General features: G+C 37.7%; 1 protein-coding gene across 1 annotated transcript; it reads right to left on the bottom strand.

Moving 5' to 3' along the window:
* Positions 1 to 720: 720 nt before the first annotated feature.
* LOC124638978 (clavesin-2-like) lies at positions 721 to 2944 on the bottom strand. Its single transcript, XM_047176161.1, has one exon. It carries the CDS (start codon positions 2844 to 2846, stop codon positions 1854 to 1856), a length of 993 nt encoding a protein of 330 aa, XP_047032117.1. The 5' UTR covers positions 2847 to 2944; the 3' UTR covers positions 721 to 1853.
* Positions 2945 to 15687: the final 12743 nt, after the last annotated feature.

Genomic DNA, 15687 nt, shown 5'->3' with positions numbered 1-15687 from the left:
AATCACAATCTTTCAATACATAGGGGCCACTTGGGTAATGATTGCACTGCATTGATGCCCTAAGCAATTGCTTAGTTTGCTTATGGGCTAACCCAGGACTGCTTAGGTTACTCTGAACATTTCAAGTAAATAAAAAGTTATGTGTAATGTATGTTATGTATTGCAATGTTTATATATCCAAAAGTAGGTGGGTTTTCTGCAATCAGAGTGGTGCATGTACATATTTTTTTCTGTTGGATAAGTAAGATGGATATGAATTGGCGGGGGGGGGGGGGTCCGGACCCCCTGGATCCGCTCCCCCCCTTATATATTTTTTGTCAAAACGTATGTAGTCGTAGGGCGGCATAATAAGTTTTGCACGCGGGCGAACAAACAGCTAGCGGCGGGCCTGCTAAGATATCATTTACATTTGCGTATTATACCCAGCCTTGTACTGATGCAAGCATCGATAATCATACGTCTAACGATCCGTGATTCCAGACGTAGGTAATATCTGTGATTCATAGCCGTTTTCTCTCTAACCGCGACCTTTTCTATTTGAAGCTCAAAGGTGTTTTGAATGCACAGAGCGATGCCTCGTCCGTCTGCACATTAATTAGACAACAATTACGAGTACAAACATTACACATTTGTATTTAATTAGCACATACTAAGTTCGTGCGCTAACTGTTAGCAACCTCAAACTTTCCGGATCACCTCTTGGTAAATAAAACTAAATGATTACATAAATACGTCGTCAATACATTTATTTTCAAATACTATAACTATAATATCAATACATTGTTTCAGTCATTTCAATATTTACAATCATTCGAAACAACTTTTTTATTAAGCGAGTAGGATTCGGTGTACGAGTACAAAAATATTATTATGACTTTCTGTTACACAGCAGCTGCCTTCCTTATTATATACATACATTTATCATACATTTTACTGTCCTTTCGACGTCTACTATGTACACAAAGGGTCCCTACACTATACAATAAGTAATGAATATGAGAGAGCTCTGGAAGTTCATTAGTGAGAGCTATAAGACCGTTAAAGACGTTACACATCACATACACAGGCCTGGCACGTACCGGACGGCTACGCGCCGACCATGCTTTCAATAATTTAATACTGTTCTTTATCCACCAGCCAAGCGTTATTACTGAAACCGATTACTGATATCCCCCACTAGCAGGACAATAGATACTTATTATTAAAATAAATCGCATCGCCATCACATATTTTTCAAACATGGACTTAAACATAATAATAAATGCGCAATAAGCCTCACATGGTTAAAGCAAAGTGTCTACAACTATCAAGTGATATCTGAAGTATATAAATTAAAACAACTGGTTAGTAAATGGAATAAATAACACGAAAAACATAGGCTTAGTATGTATGCAAGCTTATGTGGATGTAGACCGAGATCCAGCGGCTGCGATCGTGATTCGAGCGGATGCGTCGAAACGAGAGCTGAGCACCGTTACCTGCGCCCGCGCCGAGCGCTCGCCGGACGCGGGGGATGCGCCGACCTCATCGCCTCCCACCGCCACCGAAATGTCTCTGACTCATTAATTGAAATGCAACTAACCTACAAAAATCGACTTCTGTTTGGTTGCCGCTCGTATCTGAGGCCATATAAATGCACATAAGCCCCTGAGTACTTATTCATATTTCTACTCTCTAATAAGCAGTTTACTCTAATCGTCTAAGCAGTCTCAAGGCCTTACAATAAAAATACACTTGATATCACAAAATGCAAACCGAAGCACGGGAGTGCAACGACATATTGTCGCGTTTTCACGGACGGAACAGTCCTTTGTGTCCAGTGGAACCATGCTGCTACCACAATGTGCGATAGGTCAATCTTTATCACGCAATAGCTCTGATTTTGCACTTTTTTCGCTTCCATTGAAAGAGAAGTTTGGATTGTCCTTTTGTTTATATGCTTTATCCAGTTTCGCAGAAGGCGGATCATTTTCAATTGGTATCGCCGGAGTTGATGTTGTTATCGGCGCAGGGTTTATATTTTCACCTCGACAGAAGTCTTGAAGCCAAAGTTCCGAGTTGTATGAAGGCCCCTCTCCCCCGAGCTCTGCCGGCAGTATGTCCAGAGGCAGCGCATCATGAAGCGTTGACAGATTGTTTCCATGCAACATGATGCGTTCTCGAGTCTTCGCCTTAAGGTACGGCTTAATTACAGCGAGAGCAGTTTCCACATACCAAGGCTGCCCAATGAAGTGTATGCTTTTGAAACGCACAGGCATGCAATCTTGTAGACAGTCAATCATCATTTTCAACACTTTAGCTTGCAAACTACACGATTGCTTAAACGTAAATTCAGTCCAGTCTACGATAATGACATAACCGTTGGCTTGATTTTGAACATCATCCAGAGTGCGTTCAATGGTGAGTAGGAGAGCTCTGAAGACGGAGAGCAGAGGGCAGGCGTGAGGTATCCAGTTGGAGGCGAACATGAGCAGCACGCAGCGGCCGCGGCGGTCGCGCTGCGCCAGCACGCCGGGCAGGCCGTCCGCCAGCGCGCGCAGCACGCCGCCGTCCGCGGCCGCCCACAGCTCGGGGTGCTCGCGCCGGTACTGGTGGTAGCTCACCAGCAGCTCGAAACTTTGCTGCACGTCATGTTTGCGCGCGTACAGAAAGCGCCGCAGGAAGTTGTCATCCTGACATCTACTTTTGTCGCGCAGGGCGAGGTTGAGGCTCTTGTCGACTGCGTCTCGCAGGCCGTTGAGAGCACGTTGTCGGTCGCCGTCTGTGAGGCGTTTCCTGGCCACTTCACAAAGGCGCTCATTTTGCATTTGATGCAGCTTCCAGTCGTACTCGGCGTACTCGTTCATGACTGGTTTTGGTATGAGTCATGCGTCCTTTCACTGGTATAACGCGGAGCTGCGCGCGCGCCGCCTGTAGCTCGGGGCCGACTGCGCACCGAGTTCGCGCCGCGCGCCGCCGCCATCGCTGCTCGTTCATTAAACCGTGTAATGCTTCGTTCACACGCGATAGCCACTTGTTCCAGTTAACTTGCCTGATTTTATGGAAGGTATATGCACTGATTAAAAACTACGAATCAACACATGTGCAGGATTTGTTGAGTTGAGTTGCTTCAGATATTACACTTTAATTTGATACCAAATTATTTTCAATAATTAAGCATCAAGGAGAATAATACCAATTATTGTTATGTGTTTTTGAAACCGCACCCACGACCGAATCATGATAAGGAAAGTACACATTAATATTAATTACCGATACCGTGGTATTTCATGACCTAATGTTATAGTAAGCACACTGTGGTAATGGCAATATATCAGGGAATCACCTATCAAATCTCTGTGTGATACTCTTATCCATACCTTGATAAGATAGTAGCCACTTTTGCTAGTCAGGAAATGTGTCCGTCCATACTAAACACAGATAAATTATTCAGTGTAATAAAAGAATATTAAATTCCATGCAAATTATAATTTTCACCTTATCTTTCTAATTGTATCTTAATTGCAATGGCTGGAAACAAAGAAAAATAATAAATTAAACACTATTATTAAGTGCAGTATCATAAGAAAATGAGTTTTTACGAAACACGAGCTATTACTATAATTTTATGACGACCTCGATGGCGCAATGGTCACCATGCCGGACTGCCGAACCTGAGTCTAGTTTATTAGTTGTGTTAGCACCCATACATTATTATAAATTACACAAGTTAATTAATAACTTACCATGTGTCTCGACATTATTATAAAAAAAAACGATTACCTATCAGTTTACTGTAGATTGCAGTAACTGATCCATCCGTTGCTTTTTAGAGAATGAAATCGCTTGTAGACTAGAGATTGAAATTAGAAATAGTTGATTTGAAGCTAATGTCCAAATTCAATCTGACCGCAGTAACGCAACAGGCAAGTGGATAGGTAGCGTTCAAACGCAGCATAACTTACCAGCCAGAGCGAGTTATAAATAAAAAAAAACTGAAGGTTGGCAGTATTCTGGTCAATTGGCTGGCTGGTTTCTGCGATGACGTAGCGCGTGCAAGGGACGCATACGCACGTGTGAGCGAGACACAAACACACTTTGTAACAATTATTTCTATGAAGCCTTATACGTAACGTATAAACGGATGGCCGAAAATCGTATAACGTCCGTGCTTTGTTCACTTTATCGTATAAGTTGCCGTAACAGGCAACACTTATGCCGCATTAATTATTACCTGTAAGTACATCTAGTATACGCTTGCTTGTATCTATGTAGCTGTTATTTTAAGTTACTTTTGCTCTACACATTTGTATTGCATTATCCTTGCATTATGTTGCGAAAATAATTTAACTGAAAGTAGAGCTGAAGTATACAACGTTTTTAATTATGGATATATCTTTCAATTATGTTCATAACTTCAGGAAAAACATTGCTCTACCTATATGTCAAGCAGCCTTTTATAATATGCACGCGTTTCTTTCCTTAAAACTTATACAGTTACTGAAAACAATTTAAATGTATTTCATGCACTAATAATAGCATTGAAACGTTTTATTTATGCTAAACAACATACATGACGTTTTGTTTTTCAATATGAAAGACATCAACGTCATCGCATCGGGAACATGGTACAAAACCTCGAAGAAAAAATGCATGCAAGTGTGTACCTACTTATATCTATATGAAGGCTCTATCTATAGGTACTTATCTTTGTCTCACATGAATCATAACAAAGAACCTCCTTTGTCTGACTTTCACTCGAAACTTAAACATTATACTGCGATGACGGTTTATAATTCTTAATCCTGTCTTATCAACAAAGCCACGGGTTACGATTTTCTATTTATTAAGAAAACAATGGTACAATAATTGACAATAAAGTCTCCATAGAATTTGTCAATAATGACTTAAGGGCATTGACTTTTTTGAAATTAAGCGTGTCGGTGCATCGTGGTCGATGCCCCATGCAGTGAGTGGCCTAGGCCGGGCCGTGGCGCCGCGCGGTAAAAATAGACGCACTTCGTCTCAAGATGAACTGATAGAACCTTCGCACATTACCCTACTGCAAGCTGTCGAGGGCTTTAGTACAAATGGCGCGTTTTATACAACGTTATCGTAGCTTCTTACAGCAGTTTTGAAACAAAAGAGCATCAGAAATGTTTGTGTGACTGCTTTTATGGCTGGTAATATCGGAGCTGAATTACTTACCGTGAAGTATGAAGTCATAAGTAAAATTCTACTAAAAACTCGAAATTATTTGAAGCAAACCTACATATAATTTGATAGCAACAAAGAAGCAGACGGTTGAGTGAATAATGCAAACATTATTCTATATATAAATGGCATGCTTTTAGGCCACTACAAAAATATAAGAAGGATATGAAATTATTATTTCGTTGATTTTTAAAACAAGTTTAAAATAACCCGATCGCTATCAAAATGACATTTGAATCACAGATTTGTAAAATACTGGCCACTGGTAATCTTAACATTATCTATATATTATAAATCAGTTACAATATTGTGCAATAATACCTTTTACAATTAATTTATCTACGGCAATAAAGTCTTATATTTTTGCACTGTACAGTATTTTATCATTTCCACAGGATCCATAAGAAAATCGAAACCAAATCTTGAAACAGCACCTTAACTTCTTAAAAAAATTATGCCGTTCGCTTTTAGGTAATCAAACTAATTTAAAATCTTTACGCTTCATTTTCTTTAAGCAAATTCAATTAAAAATTTTATCCTATTCGTATTTTCAAATTAACTGATTAAATTATATTGAATGATTACTTATACGCTAGTTTAAAATTGACATCTGATCAAACATTTATAAATCATTTAATTGAGATCTAAATAAACTATCTTGTATCAGAGTTCTTAAATAGCATTTTCAATTAGTTTTCATCCAATTTTATATTTTATAACAATGTCGGTTTATCACAAATCACAATGTGGCTTACTAAGCGACCTTGAAGTTTATTACAATTGATTTCTGAGATTACTTATTATCGCCATGACGAATCGCTTTTCACTATACGCCCTCCGACGTGTGCAGAAAAATTGCTTATCATGCTAATGTCATTAAAGATTTTTTTATTGCTGAAATAAAACCCTTGAATCCGATCTAAGGAAAAGGATAAACATTATAATAATTTATTTTAGAATATAGGTACATGCAATTTTCACGCGGTTTTATGCGCATCCCGGGACGAATTACAAGCCTATGTTACTTGGGAATAGGGCTGCCATCTGGAATTTCGCAAAACCCGGACAAACATTAAAAAAACCCGGACATTTGGCGTAAATTGCATTTTTTCCCCGAACGAGTACGATTTATTTTAAACAAAATAGTAGCTAATTTGTAATCCATTTACTATTAACATATACTTAAATTCAATAATGTGCTTCCTTACATGAAAACCGGGGAAAACCCGGACACTTCTTGAAACCCCGCCCGGACGGCCCCCGGACGGCCTCCAAACGAGGACAAATCCGGGGAGACCCGGACGGATGGCAGCCCTACTTGGGAAGAGTGTAGTTTTTCAACAGTGAAATAATTTTCCTTTGAGATACAAACAAACAAAATCTTGTTATTTTATTAGAATGAACGTATGTATAACTTAAGTAATAATTTTTGTTTTTGTGACACTATGTTATTTTTAGAAGTTACACTACATGATTTAACATTTTTTAAAAGGTTATCAAGACAAACAACATCCAAAAAACTTTTATACTTATCTCTGTTATCAAAATGCGGTCATATTATCGATTGCCAGATAAGTTATGATAAGCTGACACTATCGTTATCTATCGCTTGTTCGTGGGTATTACAAATATTGTGCTGCGTTTACACCATGACTGTGTAGAGCGAGCCTATAATGCCAACAAACTTGTTTAGTGACTACGAAATTGATTTAAATATTTATAAACTGTTGAATCAAATTATATAGTAAGTATAGTTCTTAGAGGGTACCTACTTACCTGGATTCTGAAAAGGTAGGCTGAATAGTTTTGTTAACATATTCAAACATTTCCTTCGCTCTTCTCAGAATTTCTCACATTTACAATTACCTTATTATTTTCTCGTACAAGTACTTCAACATTAGCTGAACCTATTTATCCTTAATAAACACCTGACTATCTCTAACAATTGACAATTCATTACGCTCTACTTACATAAAATAATGAAAACGAAACTCTGAGACAACAAACTTGAGTTAAGCAGGTACAGTCAGCACCAAAAGTCGATGAACAGAATCAACATGACAAAACACCTGTTCACAATAAAATGCCATAAGTTATAGTCGCAACTAGGAAACAAAATAGACTGTACACCAGAAACTTACAAAAGTCGTTAAACACGAGTATTTCAAAAGTATCTGTGCACTAGTATTCCTAAAGTCGCTGTACACCATCAATCCAAATGTCGCTGAACATCATTGTATCAAAAGTCACTAAACAGCAGTAAATACAAAATTAGGTTAACAAAGTATATTTTTAATGTTGCCGTGTGTTAATGTACTTTTGACGCTTATGTTGTTCAGCTACTTTTGGGACAGTACTTGCTTGACCTTAATAATGTATGTTAACACGTTAGTATCTATTTCAATAATTTTAATAATTATTTTGGAAATACACTCTTTTGCAAAAAAAGCGGGCACCTATGCGAAATCTTAGTTTTAAGGACTTTACGTGTATTTCAAAGGGTTTTAATGATTGTAGTATATTTCTAGCATCAAAAGGGTTAGCCAAGCATGCGTGAGAGTGTATTCTAAATTTGAATTTTGTACAATTGCTAAGAAATTGGTTAAACCTTGTTTTGGACTAATTGCTGGCAGAAAGTTCGTCGGTGTTTTGAAAAGTTTTTGAAGTGATTTTCAGAAAACTGATAATGCAGTCTTAATTAATGTACCTTTTTGTTAGATCAAAACATTTTTGAAAAACTATGCGTATTTGATAAAATTTTCACCTGCTCTAAATGGGCTATACTGATGATTGATGGCAATGTTAAGAGTTTCGGTATTTAGTGTAAAGCGTTCTTCTGTTTAGATATTATACCCACGTGTTTTAAAATATCGCTTTTTCATAATTAAACACTATTTAGAGGAGTATCAGTACATTGGGCTGCGACAAAACCAATTTAAAGTGATGATGATGATGATGATGTCCTCCTAGCCGATTATCGGCTACGGCGGCTGTTCTCATGTAAGGAGATTAGCCAACTGCGCAGGACATATTATAGTGCACAAGCATTTGCGCAGACACAGGTGCACTCCCTATTCCTTCACTCTCATAGCCCGATGGGACGGCAATCCGACACGACCGGAAAGAGATCAGGCGCAGGACCGACATTTACGTGCTCTCCAATGCACGGGTGAATCAATCACTAACTTCCAGGCTTCGGGCTGCTTTGTGAAAGTCTTCTAAAACCCACAAAGCGATTTCGGCCCGACTCGGGAATCGAACCCGAGACCTCGTGCTCAGCAGCCACACTTGCGACAGCTAGACCAACGAGGCAGTTAAGTAAGCAGTAAGCAGTGCCGATCACAACTCGTCTCCTTTCGGACTTTAACATTTTTAAAAATCTTGAAATTCTACAAAATACAGAAAATACCGCATAGACTGAGCACGAGGTCTTAAGGTCTCGTAATCACTGATTTTCAAACAACCTCGTCTCTTGGGAAACTCCGTAGACCTCCGAAGATCTATGAGTCTGAGCGTTCAAATAGCGTGTTTTCATCCCACGGACATTTTATGAAATAAACTTGCCTGAACCGAGATTTCCTAGCATCTACAGCACTTTCCTGCTTAAATCATAACAATAATTGGCTATCTGCTCATTTCTTAAGAAACATACGTTTGGTCAATACCTTTGAATTCTTGACTCCCTTTCAGCGAAATCATCGTTTAGTAACCCGATACCTATGGAGTTATAGAGAGCTTCAACGCGGCAATAATTAGACTTTTTAGATAGCTTAAACCCTCCTCATCATTTTTCATGTGGTTAATTTTAACATTTATCACAAAATTTGGTATTTCTTAATGTCAAAGTACGATAGGAGACGAGTTGCGATCGGCACTGCTTACTTTAAATTGGTTTTGTCGCAGCCCAATGTACTGATACTCCTCTAAATAGTGTTTAATTATGAAAAAGCGATATTTTAAAACACGTGGGTATAATATCTAAACAGAAGAACGCTTTACACTAAATACCGAAACTCTTAACATTGCCATCAATCATCAGTATAGCCCATTTAGAGCAGGTGAAAATTTTATCAAATACGCATAGTTTTTCAAAAATGTTTTGATCTAACAAAAAGGTACATTAATTAAGACTGCATTATCAGTTTTCTGAAAATCACTTCAAAAACTTTTCAAAACACCGACGAACTTTCTGCCAGCAATTAGTCCAAAACAAGGTTTAACCAATTTCTTAGCAATTGTACAAAATTCAAATTTAGAATACACTCTCACGCATGCTTGGCTAACCCTTTTGATGCTAGAAATATACTACAATCATTAAAACCCTTTGAAATACACGTAAAGTCCTTAAAACTAAGATTTCGCATAGGTGCCCGCTTTTTTTTGCAAAAGAGTGTATTTCCAAAATAATTATTAAAATTATTGAAATAGATACTAACGTGTTAACATACATTATTAAGGTCAAGCAAGTACTGTCCCAAAAGTAGCTGAACAACATAAGCGTCAAAAGTACATTAACACACGGCAACATTAAAAATATACTTTGTTAACCTAATTTTGTATTTACTGCTGTTTAGTGACTTTTGATACAATGATGTTCAGCGACATTTGGATTGATGGTGTACAGCGACTTTAGGAATACTAGTGCACAGATACTTTTGAAATACTCGTGTTTAACGACTTTTGTAAGTTTCTGGTGTACAGTCTATTTTGTTTCCTAGTTGCGACTATAACTTATGGCATTTTATTGTGAACAGGTGTTTTGTCATGTTGATTCTGTTCATCGACTTTTGGTGCTGACTGTACCTATTGAACGTTCAAACATGCAAATGTTTTGAGAAAACACATGCAGATGTGTTAAGTTAGGTCAATGTCAGATAAGTAGGCAGTCGATACTGTGACTCACACCTTGATTATTATGCGTAAGAATCGTAAAACCTGTTTACAAAAGCCCATGCCATTTATTTGATATTTAATTTCCCTTCTAAATATACTTTTCAATTTAAAATTCATAATCGTATTTCAATAAAACGTTTAATATAAGTTGTAGTGCCATATAACCGTCGCCTGCTATCGAGTAAATAAGCAAATACTATTTTTAACGCACAATATAAAAAATCCTACATAACTCCTTTATTCACCTCAGTGCTGACAACTCTTAAAGATTCTAAGATACCGTCAACAGTCATTAAAAAGAAATTATAATTAATTGCTTTCATCACGAAAGATGCAGGCACCTGATACAAAGTAATTACCACATAAAGCGAAAACGGCAACCACAACAAAATTTCAAATGCTTTACATACTCAGTGATCTACATGATCGCAATACTTGCACTATATTTAGCGGCACGATCGTCCAACTCCTTCAACACGATCCGCATTATGAGGTTAGAATTTATTATCTTATCTGATGTAGTTAATTATGATTGAGTCAAATGCATGAGCATGCAAATGTTCATAGCTCCCGGGAAAGGTGGAGAGAGCGCGCATTCAAGCAAGGAGCGTGGCGTTGATGTTTCTTGCGTCAATACCATAGATAACATACATAAAATAACTCGATCGCTCGTTACTTTAAAGTTGTTGATATAGCCGCCCACGCAAATGCTACTTCTGTTCCATCGATCATTAAATTGATATTTATGTATTGAAATCTCTGACACTCCATTTGTATCACAATGGAATGCTATCTGTTGCCCAAATTATCACAACACTAAATTGCAAAAGTGTTTTGTGATAATTTGCGTGAATCCTTTTATGCTGTTGAGTATTGAGAGTGAACATGACTGGCTAATGTAATCACCGTCACCTGTGATAAGTGAACGCACGCCATTGCTCTTGCGACTGAGAGCCCTTTCACTCGCGTATTTACATAGTAAAAACAATAAAATAAAACTCATTGAGACTTTTTTCAAAATGTCAAGTGCTTTGTTCGGTCTATTGTCGACGTTTGACCATAAGGAACAGTCCTGGGAATCCTACAAGAGTCGCATTTCTCAATGGTTCATTGCCAATGACATTGATAAGAATACCGACCTTGAGGGTGTCAGAAGGCGAGCTATTTTGCTGAGCACGCTCAGCGATAGAACTTACAAATTAGCTGCGGCACTCGCTTTACCGAAGCAGCTTCAAGAACTTCCATACGATGACATCCTCACGCTACTGGACCAGCATTTTACGCCGAAACGCTGTGGATTTGCTGACAGATACGAATTCTACGCAGCGGTGCAGCAACCTGAAGAAACCTACCCACAGTGGGCGGCGAGGCTGCGTGGTCTGACTGCACACTGCGAGTTCAGTAATGTAGAGGAGACTATAAGAGATCGCTTCGTCATGGGGATGCGTTCGGGGGCGGAGAAAGATAAACTTTTCGAACTGGATTTGAAGGAGCTCACTCTAGTTAAAGCTGTGCAAATTGCAGAAACTATGTGCAACGCTCGAGCTTCGGCTTCGGCTGCGACGCCCACGACGCCACCGATGCCTTCTACTGACCAGCCTTACAGAATCGAGGAACAAATAAAAGGCCGTCCTGAATTGACTGCAAAAAGTAATAATAGTAAAATACAGTGCCAAGTATGTGGCTTTCATAATCACAAGACGTCGGAGTGCCGATATGCAAAATATAAGTGCAACAATTGCAACATGGTGGGCCATTTACGTAAAATGTGTAAAAATATTTGTATCAACGCAGTTACTGCGGACAAAAGCGATGAAGAAGATGGTAAGTGCCGTACCGTGAGCCGATAACTTTAGATGGACGATGAAATACTATAGAGCTGTTACCAATACAAGCAGTACAAAATATTCATTAGAATACCATAAATAATATGATCGAATTAAGAAACCTCCTCCGTTATTGCAGCCTTTGAATGAGACCCCAGTGTTTCCAGATACTGTATAAATTGTTAAATGTTTTGAAACAAAACTTAATGAAACGTTGAACATTTCACGAGAATGAAAGAATGTTGAAACTCACGACATTGACAATAATTACTGTTAGCATGTCAGTTTAAAAGCTATTAGCGATTTACAATTGATTTCAACATACAGTGTGGCTTTCAGCACCTGCTTTTTTAAATATTTTCTCTACAGTTTAATAAAAACCCTTCTTGTGTAAAATGTTATATGTTGTTATTTGGTTTAACTATTTTTATTTGTAGCTAGAGAGATAAAAATAATTTATTTAGTTAATCTTTCAATAACATCCCATACAATTTATTTGCATACATTGCAGAACTTCATTGTTGTTCTAATTTTAAATCCTTGCGAAGTCATTAGCTACTCGTACACAAGTTACACTAATTATTATTATCCTGCTTTACTTGCTATTTTGCTTACACATACGAGTGAATAAATGGCGACCGTTGGGTTGCACAAAAAGTGGCCTCCACAGGCGGCAAGGTTGCTGAGCCGGTTTTGTCCAAGAGCCCACCCCGATAAATATAGGCTGTAGGCACCGCATACTTTCGTCGGATCAATAGTTAGGGATCTACTGCGAAAACTCGCGGGCAATCTCGCGATTCCCTACTTTAAAACTATGTAAGTAGGTCTTGGAACGTTTTGATTTTATTTCACTTTGTTGTACTGTCAATACAAGTCCTTCATTTAGTATATACTAATGAAATACAAATTTTGGTATCTGGAGAAAAATCCGCCTCATTATTCTTGTCATAGTTCATAGTTCTTCAACCATGAACACGGAAAGCAAAGACAGACGAAATGAGTAAGGATTTCTGCTGCGTTAGTAATTGAACATGATAAATACAAGGTTAACATTAGATTGATATTGAACCTCGACTCTACCATGAGTTGGCATTTTTATGTGAACTTTGTATCATGTATTTTGCACTACTTACAAGCCAGTTAAGAACCTGTTTTAAAAAACTGTTATATTATTTTACTAGATAACTAAAACTCTGACAGTAAATGCTGCATGTTAAACCATCATTAAACAAGACACGAGAACTTCTTTCCTACGAAAAAATATTTTAGGTACTTTTTACAGAATATTCATAATATTGTTTTGGCAGCAAACCAATGCGGGCTTTAGATTGATTGGCTCGCGGTTTGATGGCAGCAAAATTGTGAATACCTATGTATCTGCAGTACCTGACTTTAATCGTGGCGGCATAATATAGTTTAACTAGAGATTTAAATGTTAAAAAAACTTGGAGCTGCGTTGTAGCTGTGCACCTATCTTTGACGTTTCGTGAGAACCTATGACAGGTCTGAAATAAAAAAACTTTGACTTTGAAAACTGTGAAAGGCCAGCGCACTGGATTTTAGACTAGCAGCAAAGGCTTTATTACTGACGCATTTGGTGGGCCGCATCTTCTACCAGTTACCTATTGGTACGAGCGAGTATTGGAGCAATGCAGTATACCTAGGTACGGTAGTCATTTTGTGAACACGTGTGTGTATGAATGTGTGTATATGTATGTGGTAAGGTTTCCTACAGTGTTGCTTGAAGCATCTTTTCAAAGTAACCTTATATTACTATGATGATGAAATATATTTTCAATACATGTCCTCGATCCAGCACCTACTTAGTGCAGACACTTGCACGTTTTTGCAAGAGATTCATTATATAAAGGAAACAAAGAGATTGCAATCCTAATTAAAACAATGAGTCATCTATATTTAATTTCAATAAACCTACTTTTAAACTGCAAATCATACCAAATGCTTTAGAAACAAATGGGCACATATTTGTAATTCTCAAGATTCTGGCGAAACCGAACGTGTTCTCCTACGAATGCATTAATAGCAAACCGGTGTAATTCTAGGTTTGTTTTTAATACAGGTGGGTGTACGATAAGTTCCAGTCGGTGCTCATAGCAAGCATTCTGTTCTGGAACGAATTCGTTTAACTATTTATTTTCAATTCAAGCGCCTTTGTCTCGGTGTGTGGTCATATGATTGCAAAAACTTGCCCCGTTTAAACTAACAAGACGTTCTAAGACCTTCACAAACAATTTTTAAGAAATAAAAAGAAATAGACATTCCGACAACAAGGTTGCATAACATAATATTGATGTTATACTCTGAATAACTGTCAGTTACTCTAACGAACAGACAATTATGAAACTGAAAATGAAATCAACAAAGATCTTGAAGTTTCATGGAAACGGTTTTTTTCTCTTCCTGGTTAAAGCTAGGTGACTATCATATCATCCACGACAAAGAATCAATAAATGGGTCTTAAGACTCATTCATAACTTCCAACTAATGATTCAAGTTTTTTTAATGCCTAGTCCGTCTCGCTGCCTGAACCCACCGCGTGCAAAACTGCTACAATTTTAACAATATCGATTTTTACCAACTGAACATTTTGAAGCCAAAGCCTTATATAACAGTTCAGCACCATTCTTTGATGTTGTACTCATTTTATTGGCCATTTGCCTAACGTTGATTACCTACTTTACGTAACATTAGTGATTGTTCGCGATATCGTCGACAATCATCAAATCTGTAAAGATTTTCACACAGTTACAGTGAAAACCTAGGCTTAAGTTAGGAACTAAATAAAACGAAAGTTAATGACAGCACATACATTTTATGTGTTTATATATGTGTTGTGGTCTCGTGACATTTTTATGGAAACGGATTATAAATTTATTTATCCACAAGCAGTTTTATTTGATAACTTTGTATGTGTAAGATAACGTAAGATTTACTATGGGTTAAATTAATAAAGATAAAAATCAAGACATGACATTTGATATCCTAGATTATAAGCAAAGAAGCATCGTTGGTGAAGTCCGTGGATTTTGTACCTGCTTCGAGGGTCATAAACTGCATGTACATAACACGCAGGAAGTGTGTTAAAATACGTAATAATATGTTGCACTTAAGCAATTAGCGCAGTGAATGGTCCAAGGCGAAATACATGAAATATTATGATGGATGTTAAAAAATACTGAGTAGGTTATGCGTTCAATTACGAAAATTCCGACGTCTAAGCAGAAAAGCGTACGCAAATATTTGAAATATTCAGTTTCAAGTTATTATATAACAAGCTCTATTTATAATGAAACCCGCTTAATTAACTGCGACATAATTCAATGTAAATATAACAAATTAGAAACTTTCATGCAATCGCGCCCGTTTACCCGTGGAACATGTTTTCATCGTTATCAGAGTATGTCGCCATTACTGTGCCAGAACAAACTAGCCGCCAATCCATCCGCGCTCGAGTGACAATGTAGTTGCTGATCGCTTATGAATTACCACTATTGGCATTTTTATAATCATAACATATAAATAACTGCATCATTTAAAACAATAACAATACGCTAGATACATTATGTTTCTGCCTTCCTGGCTACGCCGTAGCCGAGCTACGTGGTCTCTTTCTGGAATCATACATTTTGATAACGAAAAGAAAAGTAGGCCACAACATGATACATGCTGAATCTTGATAATAAAGTAACAGAACTACCTGGTAGTGGCTCTTACATAATGCCGACTGCAACTAGAGCGGACGTTGCAGCGCAAT

Source organism: Helicoverpa zea, chromosome 18 (genome assembly GCF_022581195.2).
Source record: "Helicoverpa zea isolate HzStark_Cry1AcR chromosome 18, ilHelZeax1.1, whole genome shotgun sequence".
NCBI classification, from domain to species: Eukaryota; Metazoa; Arthropoda; class Insecta; order Lepidoptera; family Noctuidae; genus Helicoverpa; species Helicoverpa zea.
This window is presented reverse-complemented; position numbering and strand designations above follow the sequence as displayed.